Source organism: Gadus chalcogrammus, chromosome 15 (genome assembly GCF_026213295.1).
Source record: "Gadus chalcogrammus isolate NIFS_2021 chromosome 15, NIFS_Gcha_1.0, whole genome shotgun sequence".
Classification (NCBI taxonomy): domain Eukaryota; kingdom Metazoa; phylum Chordata; class Actinopteri; order Gadiformes; family Gadidae; genus Gadus; species Gadus chalcogrammus.
In genome coordinates this window covers 11,485,026-11,502,525 of record NC_079426.1, presented here as the reverse complement: position 1 = coordinate 11,502,525, position 17,500 = coordinate 11,485,026, and the positions used below count along the sequence as shown (strand labels likewise).

General features: G+C 44.4%; 1 protein-coding gene across 2 annotated transcripts in view; it reads left to right on the top strand.

Annotated features, from left to right (window-relative positions):
• Positions 1–17,500, top strand: part of LOC130404506 (cGMP-dependent protein kinase 1) — a 71,505-nt gene that overhangs the window by 16,175 nt on the left and 37,830 nt on the right. For both annotated transcript variants that reach the window (XM_056609285.1, XM_056609283.1), the window contains exon 3: positions 11,275–11,388. In XM_056609285.1, coding sequence (XP_056465260.1) covers positions 11,275–11,388 — 114 coding nt within the window. The remainder of the gene's footprint in view (positions 1–11,274; positions 11,389–17,500) is intronic.

The window sequence follows — 17,500 nt, the reverse complement described above, 5'->3', positions numbered from 1 at the left end:
CTTTGCGAGCACTCTGATTAGCATGTGATTGCCTTGGTTTTCTATTGATCCCTGAAGCCTAGCTAGCCTAACTAGCTGATTCTCCTTTTTAGTCATACGTCGTCCGGTTTCCGGCTAATTAGCAAGTCTGGATAATTTGTTCTGGTGCAAATACTGTAGTCGATTGTTAATGCACTCAAAGTTTCTTGCATGTCCTGCCTCAGTACACTTCAAAGGGATCAGTGCCTTTGTCAAACTGACTGTGTCACTGTGTGCGAATGTAGGCTTGTGTGAATGCCTTCATCATGGTAAGAGTTGTCAAAGGAAAGGTAGAAAGTGAGATGCCATGAGATTCTTCCTTTCTTTCCCTCGTTTGTGTGTCTGTTTGATCTTCTTGTCTTTACGTCTTTCTGTCTTTCAGACTTTAGTCCATCTGTTTGCCCATCTTCCATTCTGTCAGTCTATCTTCCTCTTGGCCTCTCCGTCTATCTGCTGGTCTACCCGCCAGTCAGTCCCCTGGTCTGTCTGCATGCCTGTGTGTCTGTCTGTCTTTATTCGAGGAGAGGGTTTGGTGTTACTGTCGAATAATCAAATATTTGAATAACCCATCCGGACAGTGTGTGTAACAGTGAGAGAGGTATTCTGCTGTTGGTGGTTCTTAGTGTGGACAGTGTGTGTAACAGTGAGAGAGGTATTCTGCTGTTGGTGGTTCTTAGTGTGGACAGTGTGTGTAACAGTGAGAGAGGTATTCTGCTGTTGGTGGTTCTTAGTGTGGACAGTGTGTGTAACAGTGAGACAGGTATTCTGCTGTTGGTGGTTCTTAGTGTGGACAGTGTGTGTTACAGTGAGACAGGTATTCTGCTGTTGGTGGTTCTTAGTGTGGACAGTGTGTGTAACAGTGAGACAGGTATTCTGCTGTTGGTGGTTCTTAGTGTGGACAGTGTGTGGTGCAGTGAGACAGGTGTAGTGTTGGTGGTTCTTAGTGTGGACAGTGTGTGTTGCAGTGAGACAGGTGTAGTGTTGGTCGGTCTATGTGTGGACAGTGTGTGTTGCAGTGAGACAGGTGTAGTGTTGGTGGGTCTATGTGTGGACAGTGTGTGGTGCAGTGAGACAGGTGTAGTGTTGGTGGTTCTTAGTGTGGACAGTGTGTGGTGCAGTGAGACAGGTGTAGTGTTGGTGGGTCTTAGTGCTGACAGTGTGTGGTGCAGTGAGACAGGTTTAGTGTTGGGTCTGAGTGTGGACAGTGTGTGGTGCAGTGAGACAGGTGTAGTGTTGGTGGGTCTTAGTGCTGACAGTGTGTGGTGCAGTGAGACAGGTTTAGTGTTGGGTCTGAGTGTGGACAGTGTGTTTTACAGTGAGACAGGATACCGGGTTTGGAGTGTCTGCAGGGTCTGGATAAGCTGCGTGTTTGCCAAGTTCAAGATGAGGTAGAAGTAATCTGCTCCATAGGGTGACAAAAAAAAAGAAAAAAAGTCCTCCACACAGACACACACACACACACACACACACACACACACACACACACACACACACACACACACACACACAGACACACACACACACACACACACACACACACACACAACACACGCTCGCCCGCGCACGCACACACACACACACACACACACACACACACACACACACACACACACACACACACACACACACACACACACACACACACACACACACACACACACACACACACACACACACACACAAACACACACACACACACACACACACACACACACACACACACACACACACACACACACACACACATACGCGTACACAAAACACACAGGTGAGGCTGTGAAGGGGAATTTCTGCGATGAAAAAAGGGTTGAAAGCCAAGCGTTCAGTACACACTTAATCTCACGCACCGGAGCACCAAAACAACACAATGATTTCTATTTTTTTTCTGAATCTGTCCCTCAGATGGATCACTTTCCCCGGAACACCTCATGATATGGGTCTGGGATGACCTTTACTTTAGCCTTTGTTGTTGTTAAACCAAAATAATGGTAGAGACTATTGATTAGAAACTCAAGTGTACTCGATTGCCTTTGAAGTCAATCCAGGGGAGAATCCAAGGTGTACGTGAGTGTGTAAGTGTGTGTGCGCATGCATGCATGTGTGTTTGTGTACGTTGTTGTGTAAACATATGCATGCATGCTAAAAATGTGTGCATGTGGGTAAATATTATAGATGTATATAATATAATATATATGTTAATATTAATGTAATGCCTGTCTCCATCTGTGTGCCTCTATTTATTCCTATACTTTGTTGTATATGCCAATAATAATTATAGTTTATATATATTATTATATTATATAATACACTTTTAAATCAAATACTTACAAAGTTTATGAAAAAAAGTATACATATAAATAGAATACATCAATATCTACAATAAATAAATAAATCCATAAAAGCATGCAGATATGATATTAATGATAACTGTTAATTAAGAGGTCTGGGGTAAGGTTGCGTGAACTATGAGTGAGAGTTCTTGCTAATCACTAATCAATCAGCATGTCAGGATAGAAGCCCTCATCTGATGAGGCTGGAACAGAGCCGTTAAGATTGGTTAATTCAAATGGAGACGGGCTGGGGGAGGGGACAGAGGAGGGGTGAGGGATAAGGGACTGGGGAGGATTTATACGTGTAGGGAAGTTCAGGAACAGAATGGCCCCTAGACACTCGCCAATTTCATTGAATTTGATGTTGAATGTAGTTAAGACATTTTGTTGAGATGTATTATCTTTGTGTCTCTGAGGTGTAACTATGACGCATGCCTTTATGGACTTATAAAAAGGAGGAAGATGTGGTTCTTAGTCCTATAGTCTGCACTGTACAGTTGTTTTTTTATGAAACTGTGTCGTGCAGCCTTTGGTATTTGTGTTTACACAAATTCTGATTCAATGCTTTGATTGTCCTCAACCTCACTTGGATAAAAAAACATAAAGGGTAATTTCTGCAGTCATAATATTATTAATCCAGTCTGACTTCCTTCATGTATCACTTTCTATTCTTTATTTTCTGAATTTGTTATGCGCCTTTTGAAGGGACACAATCAGCCAAACAGCTCCATAATATCTCTTTATGGCCTGTGGCAGGGAGTAACAGGTCACTCATATCATTACTTTGGACCCATAACTATTCTAAACAAGTTAGTGGCTCTTCAGGAAAACACAAGTGTGTAATCTGCGTGTAATCTGCATCAGGCCTCCATTTTTCTTTGTTTCCTAATGAGTTTTTTTATACCTGCATTCGTTGTACTTTCCTTTTTTCTTCTTGGCTCCTAAGCTTGCTTTATCCTTGATTTTAGAGACATAAATGCATGACTTGTCTTCAAGTACTGTGTTGTAACAAACAGCTTTCATGCTGAAGGTTTTCACGCTTCGGGTCTAATGGAGAATAACCTGAAGTGGTCATTTCCATTAAGGCTGTGATTGTGGTGAATGCCATAACTACTAGGGGTATAACGATCCACCAATACGTCCCAGCCTTTATATACCACAGATACTATAGGGTCCATATAGCCGCGTTTTCTGATTACAGTTTAATGCCTTTTTCACAATTGATCAGCTCTCGTTTTGAAGGCCGAACAGACAATTTGACTGGAACTACTTAGCAGGTAGTTGTTTTTTTGCGTTTAAGACATTAAGTGATCCATGGCTGCCTTTGTGAATGTCGGCACACATCGAATAATCGATTATTCGTTCATAACACCCACTGATTATTCGACCATGACAAATTTGAGTTATTCACATCCCTAATATCAACACAGCATTGTCAACTAATTTAATTCCGTTTCCATACGGATCTGAAAAAAAAAAAAATCTGTTTCTATCGGATTGAATCATATCTCATCAAATCGCACCGAATTTTTAGAGCGAATCAAATCAAAACGTCTGGCTCTTCTGGCATCATCGGTGGGTGTTTCCACCTAGATGTGTGACGGATAGATGACCAACGTTGGCTACAGTCCACGAGCTGGCTGTCGCCTTGCATCGTTGACAGACGTCGGGGTGTGAATGTGTGCATGAATGGGTGAATGTCAGGCAATATTGTAAAGCGCTTTCGATTAAAGCGCTTATATAAATGCAGTCCATTTACCATTCATCTAGGTGGACACGTCCACTTGTGATGTCAGAAGAGGCAGATTTTCAAAACAGCTTGTAACGGCTAATCACACTCACACCTGGTAGCATAATATGTCACCTTAAAGTAGAATCCACACTGACACACAAGCCTACTAAGAGACTCTGAATGGCAGTCGGCCCAGTCTGAATCAAGGACAAAAAGGCATCTGCGCCCTAATAACCGATCGTGCCCTATTTTAACGGTCTGAAACGCAAGTGAGAACAGCAAAGCGGATGTAGCTTTGTGGGCGGGTCTCTGGCGCTGTTGCTATTATACCGGCGGATAAATGACTCTTGCTGCGCCCGACACAAATCTAAAATGGGTTGGTCTGAAGTAGCTTGGTTACCCGTAGGTCTGTTTTGGGAGTAACATGCAATAAACCAATGAGAGTGCCATCTCCCATCCCATTTAAGAGCCATGAGCGCATTTGAAACTGACGAGTTGATATTTTGACAGCTGGTTTGCAGTCTCCCCTGAGACAAATGCATGACCACATGAATTTCAAACTTCAAATGGCTTAGTTTATGTCCAAATAATATGGCCTAATTCACACATGGAATAACGTTTTCTTCTACAACTTCAGAAACACTGAGTCGTCATTTAAATTTCGGCAAAGAGAACTTAACACATACATGATATGCGGCCCTGTGGCCGCATCTGTGGGTCTATTTAATGATATGCGGCAGTACATTAACAAACATTGTTTCTTACCATTATTGTATACATTGTCGATATCCACCTGTGTTCCTAATATGCATGTGTCCCCCCGTTAATATACATTGTATTATGCCTAAGCCAACGTGTTTAGTTTGCATGTGTTTAAACAGAGACACGTGCGCCAAGCATCACCCGCATTCATTCATTCTTTTAAACCCCCACTCGCGGTAAAACTATGTTTCCTTACGATCAAATACTCATCAAGCCTTAAAGTTATGAACTTGAACACGATGGGCCCTATTTTAACGGTCTTAAACGCAAGTGGGAAGCGCAAAGCGCAAGTAGCTTTGTGGGTGGTTCTACGGCGCTATCGCTATTATACAGGCGGATAAATGACAAAAGGGTTGGTTTGAAGCAGCCTAATTACCCGTAGGTGTGGTTTGGGCGTGACGTGCAATGAACCAATCAGAGCGTTTTCTCGCATCCCCTTTAAGAGCGATCAGCGCTTGTTCCATGGCGGATTGATATTATGATGGCGGATTTGCCAGGCGCACGCCAAGAAAGGTTCAGAGGAGTGAGAAAATAATTTATTTTTTCGGCAAAATCTCCTTCAAATCTTTGCAACTTTTCATTTTTCATTTACGCCTGCAAACATTTGGACAAGTCGAATAAAAAATGTCTCAAGGACATTCCGATGTTTTGGGCTCACTTTCTCTGAATCACAAGGTTATGAATGCATGGTAATAATTGTACAATGTAGCTAAACAATAGAGCGGAGATGTCATTAGTTTGCGTACCTCACTATATACGATGCAGCTCCTCTGAGAGCTCTCCTCTCCCGTGCTGCTGCTGGGGCATTTGGACGTAATGGCATCGGCACATGCAGTTCAGCATCACGTCTCCTTAAGTCCTCTAATCTATCCTCATTAATGTCATCGACACAACCATGATTCATGGCAATGTTGTGTAAAACACAACATGCCACAAAGAATGCTGCGACTTTTTGAGGACCATACTGTAAAGTACCACCTGACCTATCCAAACACCTGAAGCGCATTTTCAGTATTCCGAATGTACGTTCAATTACACTGCGTGTTTGTGTGTGTTTCCTGTTGAATACAATTTTGCGCACTGTTGCTTGCATAAGAAATGGGGTCATGAGCCATGTCTTCAACGGATAGCCGTTGTCCCCTAACAGCCACCCATCCAAGGGAGGATTCCCCTCGAATATGGCAGGAATGGTCGAGTTTGCCAATATGAAAGAGTCATGGCTTGAGCCAGGGTAATTAGCAAAGACATGATTTATTTTACAATTAGCATCGGAAATGACTTGAATATTAATCGAATGAGTTCCCTACCGGTTTATGTATATGAGTGCGTTTACTGATGGGGCACGTAGCTGCACATGGGTGCAGTCTATAGCACCAAGGACGCCAGGGAACCCATACTTGGTCCAAAACTCCTGCTTTGTTCTTTCCTGGCTGTCAGGTGTAACGGGGAATTTGATGTATTCCCCAGCATGTCGGACTAGACCTGACGTAACTGCATGTATAGCCCAACTTATTGCCGATTGTGAAATGCCTCCAATAGAAGGTGATGCTGGAATGACCCAGATGCATAGAAATGCAGTGCCGCTGTAACTTTCACTGCAACGGGGAGGGCATAGGGACAGCGTGCATCAGTCCCCAGCTCATCTGCCAGGAGATGGCAGATATCTGTGACAGCCTGACGGGTCAGGCGTAGCTTACGCCTGCATTCCTCCTCACTCAGGGAGAGATAGGTGTGTCTGGGCCGGTAGACCCTCTCCCCCCGGCGTCTGATCCTCGGTCCCAAGACGTATTCCATTCCACTGTGCAATAGAAAAATTATGAGCAACCTCAACCTAACTGGTAAGTTGCAGAGTAAGGTTTTAAATGGACTTACAGAAGGTGATTTCGCAGTCTTCAGAATTTATTTCGCAGTCTTCAGAATTGTGGTTCCTGATTCTTGACGGACAACCCATTTTGACCTTGTGTCCTTATATAGCCTACATATGTCTCTTGCCACTATTGGTCAACCAGGTTAATTTGATCCGTCATCACGCCTGCTACAATTCGCGTGAATATTTTGGGTAAATGTGTAGGCTAGATTTATGCCTATTTATTTTATCTTTATGGACACCACAATGATTTTCCTTGTGTGGTAATATTTTATTTTCCTTGTAATTATGTATGGTTTGCAAAAATGGGAACTGCTGTCCGTGTAGATGAGAGAAGCAAAGTGTATGCGCGAGGTGCACAAGCAATCCGTATGCATCGCATGCGCATGTATGCATGCGCCCTTAAAATAACATCTGAACAACGCGCCACTGACTTTAAACCAGGTATTACCTGGTCTGTGGCGCAGTTGTATTCAGAAACGGCAAAATATCGTTTGCGCCAGAACACGCCCCCTCCTTCGCCGAACCGCCCCTTGGGGCGCAAGATCATTCCCTAATTTACCGGCGAGTGGCGGTGGTGGGAAAAGAACGCTCTGCGCCAGTTGTAAACGAGCAACGACACAAGCGCCAGTGACTAAGTCACTTGCGCCGGATGCAAGATAGGGCTCGATATGTCTGTGTCAAGAAAATATGTGTTTGCGGTGCAGTGTTTGCAGAGGCATTGATATAAAAGTACAACTTATTACCTCTGTATCAGCTGTTCTTTCCCAAATAATTTAACCAACGTTATCATTTACCCTAAGACAGTAAGTCGTTTGTTATTATTTTAACGCATGGCATAGCCTACAACAGTGTTCATGCAGCCCCTATGGAAAAAAAAGTTTCCACAATCCACATGCTATTTCTATGCAGTTTCACACATATGAACAATCTTTGACATCATATTATTAAAATTAGGTTAATTGTTTGCTTGTTTGTGCTGTGTATAGCCCACGTGTGCGTACGCTTATGTTACAATTCCGACCTGCCTTGGCACGTCAAAATAGCAACACCAACTGCCCTATCCGCTTGGGCACTTAAACCAGGATTTCTTCGGTCAGTGGCGCAATTGCAAAATCGATCTGTAAGATAACACCATGCATCATTTGGGCCGGAACACGGCTCTGCTTTTCGCCGACACGCCTCTCAGGGGGCAAGCGTTGTGGCGCGAGTTTGCTCCAAGGGTAGAATCCGCTCTGCGCCGGGTGCAAACTAGCAACGATACATGCGTCGGTGTACAAAGTAAATTTCGCTGGGTGCAAGATAGGGCCCCTTGTCTGTAAAAGCTCTCTCACTTCTCCAGTTGGAATCATCAAAAGTGGGTCAGAACCGCTATGATGTTCACGTGAGTCTGTGGCTGTGTGTCTACTGGCCAGTGGTAGACAGCAGAGGGACGGGGGTGAGTGGCGGTTGGTGTAGTCTTGTAAACCCAGAGCAGCAGAGGAAAGGAGCTCTGTGTCTCTGTGGCGGGGAGTGGAGGCCATAAGTTCTCCTCTCTGGGACGGGGGTCCTCTCTCTCTTCCTCCTTGGTCAGAGGCAGCTGGAGGGCTGAGCTGTCGGAGGAAAAGGCGAGAAGGAGGTTAGGGAGGAGGATGAGCTGGGGGAGGAAGGGGAGGTGGATGAGGAGGAGGAGAGGAAGTTTTGGTGGAGGAGGAGGAGGAGGAGAGGTGGCGGTGTCGAAGGAGGTGGAGGAGGAGGTGGAGTAGACAGAGAAAGAGAGGGTGGAGGTTGAGGAGGAAAAAGAGGGAGGAGAAGGAGGAGGAGAAAGTGGAGGGAAGAACTGTAGTGTACAGCTGACCTCTAAAACATTTTTTAGTTGTATTCATAAGAGACCTCGTGTACAGGAAATGAAAGGCTGTCTCGTTTTCGCTAGATTGACATTAACAGTTTTTGCCAGTTGTTCCAGACAGTGACGCAAATTATCGGCGTCATTCTGCGTCAATTCTCTCGCTTTTGTTAGCGTGTCTACTTACACAGTTAATTTTTCTCGAAGCCTTTCGAATCTAGAGATCAAGTGTCTTGTTTTGTTCTTTTATTGAGAAGTAAACAGAAGTTATTTTAAATCACTTGGTCTTCTAGTGGGCCTAAATAAATAAGTTCAGTTTGATGAAAGAAAGTTCTTCAGTCTGCCCAGAAAACTGTCTTTAGATTAACAACCTTGAATCTGATTGCAGACGAGCTCAAATGTGGGTGAGCAGTGCGTTTCTCCTTCTTTCCCTTGTTTAAACCAATAATGCCGCAGGGAGCAGGGATCTGTCAGCGTGTAATCGGCTATTATTAGAGAACACAAACTCGGCTAGCACTAGTAAACAGTGAAAATCTGTCTCACGGTTTCAAATCAACACTGTGTATTCTGCCCTAGTGTAACCTTCTTAAAGCTATGTCTGCGTTAAATAAAGGTCTAACTCTGCCCCCTCAGATTTTTGTTTCTGGCTCTATGCTTTCTCCCCCCCCCCACCCCTACCCCAGAGGTTCAGCTTTAATATAGTAGGACTGCTGGATCGGACATTAGGTCCGACCCACGGGCAGTGTCCTGTAGATTTAGAGCGCGGATTTTGAATGCTGAGAGAGGAACGACATATCTGCCCTCTGTACGCTTTGTGCTTTTAAGGTTGAATCCCATTCACAAGGTGACACTGTTGGAGAGATGGGTGGCACCATAATTGATCTATAATGGACATGCTTAATGGTAGATTAAAGTTTAACTGACTTGTAATGGAATTCATAATTTTTTACATTACTTATTTTCCACATGGTTATGAATTTATGTATGAGCATGGAATAGTGAGCAATACAGTTTTGGATAATGGCTTTTTGAGGGAAAAAGTTTTGGATAATGACTTTTTGACAAGTAAATGTTAATATACATTCAGCAATTAAAAAAGCATCTTTTATTGTGAAATACTTTCTTTTCTATAACCATTTATTCCATAAGTTGATAGCAGTTATCAACTCAATATTTTTTTTGCAAGAACAAATAAACAGGAATCAGATGTCTACAAATGGGATTTAAGGGATTTATCTTCGGGCTGGTGTCAACATACGCTCGGGATACTAAATTCCAAACAACAGATAACAATAAACAAAGCAAACTAGAGCAAAGCAGATACACTACCAGCCACAGGCCTTTCCCTGTATGTAAATCTTATCTTGTGAGCCACACAATGCCTGTCAGAGACATAAATCAATTATTGCCCTCAAATCTAATACAAACACTAACCTGTACCTGTGTTTTGTCCAAAGATTCAATAAACGATTAGAGAAATCCATGTAATGCAGGTTTTTTCCTGTTACTTCTAAGAGACAACAGCAAGATGACTTTCGCTATTTTACTGTTTCAGTTGCGATTACTAATGAGGACTTCATCCCTCCATCTTTCACTGTAAACGCATTACAAACAAAGTATTTATTCCGCCTCTCCGTTTGATAGGAGTGGTATTCATTGGTATGACCTCATGTTATTTAGAAAGGAGTCCCCTGGTTTTAAAGACAATGAGTCCTTGAGTGCATCGGTCAAGGCTAATATGTGCCTGAATGGTTCAGTTAACCAAATAGTTTTCTCTGCTTTCTTTTTCCTTTCTTCTCAGTTAACATGCTAATGAGAGCCACTACTACCTGGAGTTTAGTTTTACTGAAAAGATTTACTTTTGTTCGGAACTTGAATCCATTTAAGGACACCAACCAATGGTCTCCATTTGGACTTTCCAATATTTTCTCCAGAAATAAAGTGTGTGTTGTCATCACAGCTGTTAGGAAATGACAAGTGGCCAAGCCGTTACTCAGCACAGGAAACAGATTTGTAGAAAAAGTAAAAATATATTTCACTGCCTCAAAAAAGGCTAATCTTTTTCATCCAAAAAGTATCTTAATAATAATTCTAGCTAGCGTGCATAACCTGAAAGATTAAAATACTTCCACGTCCAACTTTCATGTTGAACATTACTTTTCTAAACTAGTCCCATACATGCCCTTTAACGGCCTTGGGAAACTTTTTTTTTGTCCGAGCCAACATTCAGAGCCATTCCATTTAATAGGGCATCACGCAGGCATTTTCCTAAAGAAACCCATGGCCTTCAAGTGCAACCCATAATACTCTCAGTCGATTCCAGGTTCAACTTGATTCACCTGTGCTCAGAATGTAGCACTCACTGAAGACACTTTGATTATAATCCAACCAAATGCCATATATTTAGTTCCCTCGAAAAGCCAAGGATACAGGAAGATTGGCCAATGGCTGCTGGAAGTGGACCCATATAGATTTGCTTTACCGAAACCCCATTCAGCGATAACCCAAATATTAATCTATTATTAAAGGGCAATTACTCCTCATAATTATTTTTCACATTCTTGTTTGAGTAACTTTTGATTTTGGGCTATTGTGTTTTTTCTTTAAACTTTCCCATCAATAAAACATTTATATTAAAGAAAAGTATCACGAAAAGTTTGATGCATTACATGCGGTTGATTGGCCATTCCTATCGCTTACTCTGTATTTTCTCCATCCCTGCCTGTCTGTTTGTGTTTAGATGGAAAGGTGGAGGTGACCAAGGAGAGCCTGAAGCTGTGCACCATGGGTCCAGGGAAGGTGTTCGGAGAGCTGGCCATTCTCTACAACTGCACCAGAACCGCCACTGTCAAGAGTGAGGCTCAACAGACACTCACACAGATAGCTCAGCCTGAATGTGTCTGAACAGACACAGACACACAAACACACACACACACACACACACACACACACACACACACACACACACACACACACACACACACACACACACACACACACACACACACACACACACACACACACACACACACACACACACTCACACCTATGTTAATGTGTGCAGATGACACTTCAAGTCAAAGTGTCGGACACCATGCTGTTACAGGCTGGCAGATTCTCACGCGCACACACAAATAAACACAGGCACAAACACACCCATGCAGACACACATGCAGCCACACACGTGTTGAGTGGAAGTGCTTGCAAGTGGAAGTGCTTGTGCTCCAGTTGCTTAACAGAGCAGATCGCCACCACTCCATTGCAGCCAGCTGAGCACGGGACCCCGGCGATAGCGTTGTACCTTTACTCCCGGTGAAACACTCCTTCTCTCCCACATCATCCACTCTTGCCTAAGTGCCTCGCCAAAACGGCCAGCCATCTGCCTGGCAAGGTTGACCGCATCCGTCACTTCATTCACACATGTGTGTGTTGGCCAGTGGTGTCTAACGAGATGAGGGAAGGAGGAAGCGGTAAGAGTGTATGTGCGTTTGGGGGGGGGGGGGGGGGGGGGGGGGGAATAAGGTGGAGAATGAGGCGGAAGAAGATGGAGGAGGAGATGAGGAAGAGGAATGGGGACGGGAGAGGTGGAGGAACAGGCGAGGAGGAGGAGAGGAGTACAGGGGGAGAGGACTAGAGGAGAGGAGGAGGAGGAGGAAAGGTGGAGGAACAGGGGAGGTGGGCAGGAAAGGTGGAGCAGAGGGAGAGGGGGAGAGGAGAAGGGGGGGAGAGGAGTTGGAGGAGAGGACTAGAGGAGAGGATGAGGAGGAAAGGAGGAGGAGGAGGAGGAGGAGGAGGAGGAGAGAGAAGCAGGACCATGTTCTAGAAGCAGCTCTGTTATGAAAAGAGTGCGGCAGGAAGAGAGATGTGTGTTTATCTGGCGGCACAGGAAATGGGAAACATCTGGAACTTTGGCTCTGTGCGGAGGAGAGCAATGATGGAGGAGAATGGTGGGGGGGGGTTGAGAAACGAGAGAGCTTTGTAAATAGAACGAGAGAGCGAGGGCCTTCCAATTCAAAGTTGTGTTTGATTAAAAAAAAAAACAGCCAGACTGTGGACCCCAACCGAGATATGAAAGGGAGGCGGGTGGGTAGGTGGGTAGGTGGGTGTTTCAATTCAATACAAAAACATTATTTTTACATCAGGAACTGCGCGCTCATGGTACCATGTATCAAGGTACCAGGGTGTGTAAGAAATGTGCAGCCAAGAGTTAACATCCAAGCACAACACAAGAAACGGGTAAAGTGCAGGAGAAAAGCAATTTAAAGTCCAGAGTAAGATTTAGGTCCACTAGGTTGGAAATACAGTAGAATTATTAAAACTGTAAAGTGGGAAAAAAGGGTGTGTGGGGCGAATGAGGGTCAAGTATCGATGCTGTAGAAGAGGGGCAGGGTGGGGGGGAAGAGGTTGGGTTGGAGGTGAGTGTGTGTAAGGGTGTGTGTGTGTGTGTGTGTGTGTGTGTGTGTGTGTGTGTGTGTGTGGGGGAGGGGGTTACATGCCAAGGCATGTTGCTCACTCTCGTGTCTCCCACCAGACTCTTCTGCCTGCGTTGCCATGCCAATAGGCCCCCCACGAGAGCAGTTCCACCAACTTGGGGGAGGGAGAGGGTGGGAGAAGATGGGGGAGGATGGTGCAGGGGGTAATGGAAGGGTGGGGTTCGGAGGGGCAATAATATAGGATGTTCCTTTCAAGAAGAGTGTGTTTCTTCTCTTGATCGCCACATCTCCATCCACACGTAGAAACACACATACCCACGCACACATGCTCATAAACCCAGGCAGGCACACACGCGCACACACACACACACACACACACACACACACACACACACACACACACACACACACACACGCACACGCACACGCACACGCACACACACACACACACTCAAACACCCACACTATGTAACACAGAGAGACACACACAAACACACACACTCAAACACCCACACTATGTTACACATAGAGACACACACACACACACACACACACACACACACACACACACACACACACACACACACACACACACACACACTCAAACACCCACACTATGTAACACAGAGAGACACACACACACACACACACTCAAACACCCACACTATGTAACACAGAGAGACACACACAAACACACACACTCAAACACCCACACTATGTTACACATAGAGACACACACACACACACACACACACACACACACACACACACACACACACACACACACACACACACACACACACACACACACACACACACACACACACACACACACACACACACACTATGTGACACATAGAGACACGCACACACACACACACACACACACACAAACACGAACACACACACACTATGTGACACATAGAGAGGGACACACACACACACACACACACACATACACACACACAGTGTTCATCCTGCTTAAATGTCTAAAGCCATGTTGGAGGGAGAAGGCCAGGGTTTACACCTCCCTCCCAACTACATTGGTAATAGCTTCGTAAAAAAGAAAACATACATACTTTTGGTGGAACAAGTGATGTCATTGTTTATACGGGCAGGAGGAGTGTGTTTACAGCCTGCTAGTAAGGATGGCTCTATCCCCGAGGGTGGTCGCTGTCCGCCCCACATTCTCCCAGACACATTTTTTTGTTAGTCTCTCCAGACGTGCCAATAAAGTCAGCTGGTTGCACATTTGGTCGGTGTTAAGTTGTGAGCTCCACAGCCAGTGGATATCCCCCTTAATCCGTAATGACGTTATCACGGTGACACATGATGCAAAAGCACCCCAACCGAAAAACAAAGGAGCATTAAACCATTAAATGGTTCTTGTTAGTGTCTGTCGGTCTTTATCCTGTGTAAATCTATGTCTGTAATTGTAGTCTACTTGGATTTGGATGTGGTGACAGTAATTACCAAAGATATTCCTACACTGATTTACTTGCCATAGTGCGTGTTGCAGTGGATTGTTTTAACTGCCTTTTAAGCATAAATTATGCAGTTGTAAGAAACGCTTAGAAGTTTTGTTTGTTACATGATTGGTTTCTTAAGTTTTATGTCCATAAACCTGGTTCATGCTATTCAGATAAATCCATACACAAGAGACATGCAAGGGACATAATTACAAAGTACACAAACACAGAACTCCCTTTTTTGTTTCCACCAGCCAAGCTGCCAACTTCTTGGCTACTTCGCTGTGAAAGGGATTCAGTTAGCCCAATTAACTGCCATTAAAGACTTTCACAGAGTTTCAGAAGTTAATGATTCCTGGCTCATTTGCATAAAATGCATAAGTTCTGTCGTTTGAATCGCACTGGGTTATTCCTTGGCAACATCAGTCTCTACAGCTCCCTCATCTGATTACTTGGGCACTTTGTGTTTGTGTGTGTGTGTGTGCGTGTGTGTGTGTGTGTGTGTGTGTTTGTGCGTGTGTGTATGTGCATGCACGCTTTTGTGCGCAGTTGAAGCCTTGACACGCGACACTTGTTTTTATCTCCTGCCTCTGGCTTAGAAGGCAGGGGCGGATAACAAGGGGCAGGGGTAAAAAGATGAAAGTGAAACTGAAAGTAAGGGAGGGGTGGCAACACTAAAGCAGGGACTGAATCACAACCAACCTGCAGCCAAACCTGTAATACCTATCGGAGAGTCTTTGAATTGTCCACAGTGCTTAGGTTGTACACAGAATGTGCTGTTTGAAGATGAGTTCGTTTTGGTAGAAAAAACCCTGAAGTTCACTTCACAAGAAGAATGCATTTGTGTTTCATATCAAAGCAGAGTGATTCATCTAGTGGAACGTCATTACTTGTAGAAGGTACAGCAAAACTTTTCTCTTCGAGCTTAGATGTTACTTTAGGACCTGAGTGCAGTGAGGTACATTTGTTGGTTTTGACTTTGGATTCATTTTTTCTAAGATGTATTCAATGCAAAGAATCTGAGGTCTAAGGTTTGATAAGTAGTTAACTTCAGGTCGACTTAACTCTGATCCTTTCGTAAAAGAAAATCAAAACACATGGACATCCTCATTCCCTCACACACACTATTGAAGTCACATCACCTGCCTGCATGGCTAATTCTTGGTCTGCATGTGAATGTGTGTGTGTGTGTGTGTGTGTGTGTGTGTGTGTGTGTGTGTGTGTGTGTGTGTGTGTGTGTGTGTGTGTGTGTGTGTGTGTGTGTGTGTGTGTGTGTGTGTGTGTGTGTGTGTGTGTGTGTGTGTGTGTGTGCGTGCGTGTGTGTGAGTGTGCATGACATTCCCTATGTGCGTCAGTCTGTCCATCCTTTTGTATGCGTGTCTGCATAGCGTCTTTACTCCCGTCTGCCCAGCCTCAGGAATAAACCACTTCACACTGAGGAAGGGAAGGGGTTTGTTTTGGCAGAATAGGAGACACTATCCAGGTGTCTTCCCCCGGCAGAACAGGTTCCAAAACTGCATTCAGAGGGGGTCTAGCACACAGGGTCTTCTGTACAGGGTCTACTCTACAGGGTCTACTCTACAGGGTCTATCATACAGGTTCTTCTATACAGGGTCCAGCATACAGGGTTTTCTATACAGGGTCTTGTATTCAGGGTCAACTTTAAAGGGTCTAGCATACAGGGACTACCATACAGATCATACTACACAGGTTCTACTATACAGAGTCTAATTCATAGGTTCTAGCATTCTGTCTAATGTGTTTAAATCAGGAAAATCTGTTGCTTAGGGGTATGGTATTACTTCACTAAATGTACATACCCACTCTTTCTGGCAGCTTTCTTTGTGTTTGTGTATGTGTGTGTGTGCTGTTTGTGTGTCTGTTTAGTGTGCTGCATGTTTGTGTGTGTGTATATTTATATACATAAATATATATATATATATATATATATATATATATATATATATATAGAGAGAGAGAGAGAGAGAGACAGCGAGCGACAGACAGAGAAAGAGTAATAACATGGACATGCATAAAGTATATACATGTAAACACACCTGTCGGCCTTCAAACACATGCATACACCACAGCATAACCACAATGCAGTTCCCCCAACGGTGACCTCTGCGTGTGCGATTCTAAAACGCATTTGCTGTGTCTGAACCGCACCACCCGGCCTGCTCTCCCTGATGATTATTCCCTCTCTCCAAATGAAGCGAGCTCAGACTACCAAATGCTGTCCACTCGCCCACGCAGAGCAAAACTAATGGACCTCAACAACACACAGACAATTTAACAGCAGTGGGTAGTTAAATTCTACCTTGTCTGTCGCTTCCTCCTCATCTCCTCTGTTTTCCATCCAATTTGCCCACTTACATTGCAGACTATTGATAGCTAATGGTTATGTAACCTTAGATTGCCCCCGTCTGATGGATGCCTCTCTATACATAGTGTGCGTCCCACAGCATCCTGAAGAGAGATGGGTATCTGTGGAAAGAATAGACGGTCGACAGCAGATGGACCTTCGGTTCGACGGTCCATCTGCTGTAATAGTAAAGTGCACTTTGGCTTTTTCAATACCGAGGACGTGTGGAGGGGAACAGCATGCTCAGGGTTGTGAGGACAAGGATAAGCCTGAATGGGGCATGACTCCCCGACGTCCCGATGAACGGACTCTGGCGTTGAGGTGCTTTTGGATGTGTGGAGCTTGGTCTGGACAGAGGTGGATGGTGATGGTGGAGTTTGAGCGAGGGTTTAGGTTCTCAGAGAGGGTTTAGCTTCTCAGTTACGGTATGACACAGCCATGGTGTGTGGCTGTGTGCAGCTTGTCCGAGCAGCAGTAAATCATTATCGTTTGCTCGTTATAATGCTCTTACCCAACCACTGTACTAAGAAAGTATCACACAGTTGCCATGGGTCGTAACCATGGTGACAACCCCCCCCCCGCCTAGAACTGTCGGCCCAAACAATTTCTTTTTTAAATCTCAGTGTCCAAATCAAAACTGAAACAGGGGGTTCACTTGCACTGAAAGGATAATAACTTGGGATCATCCAGTAGTGAGCG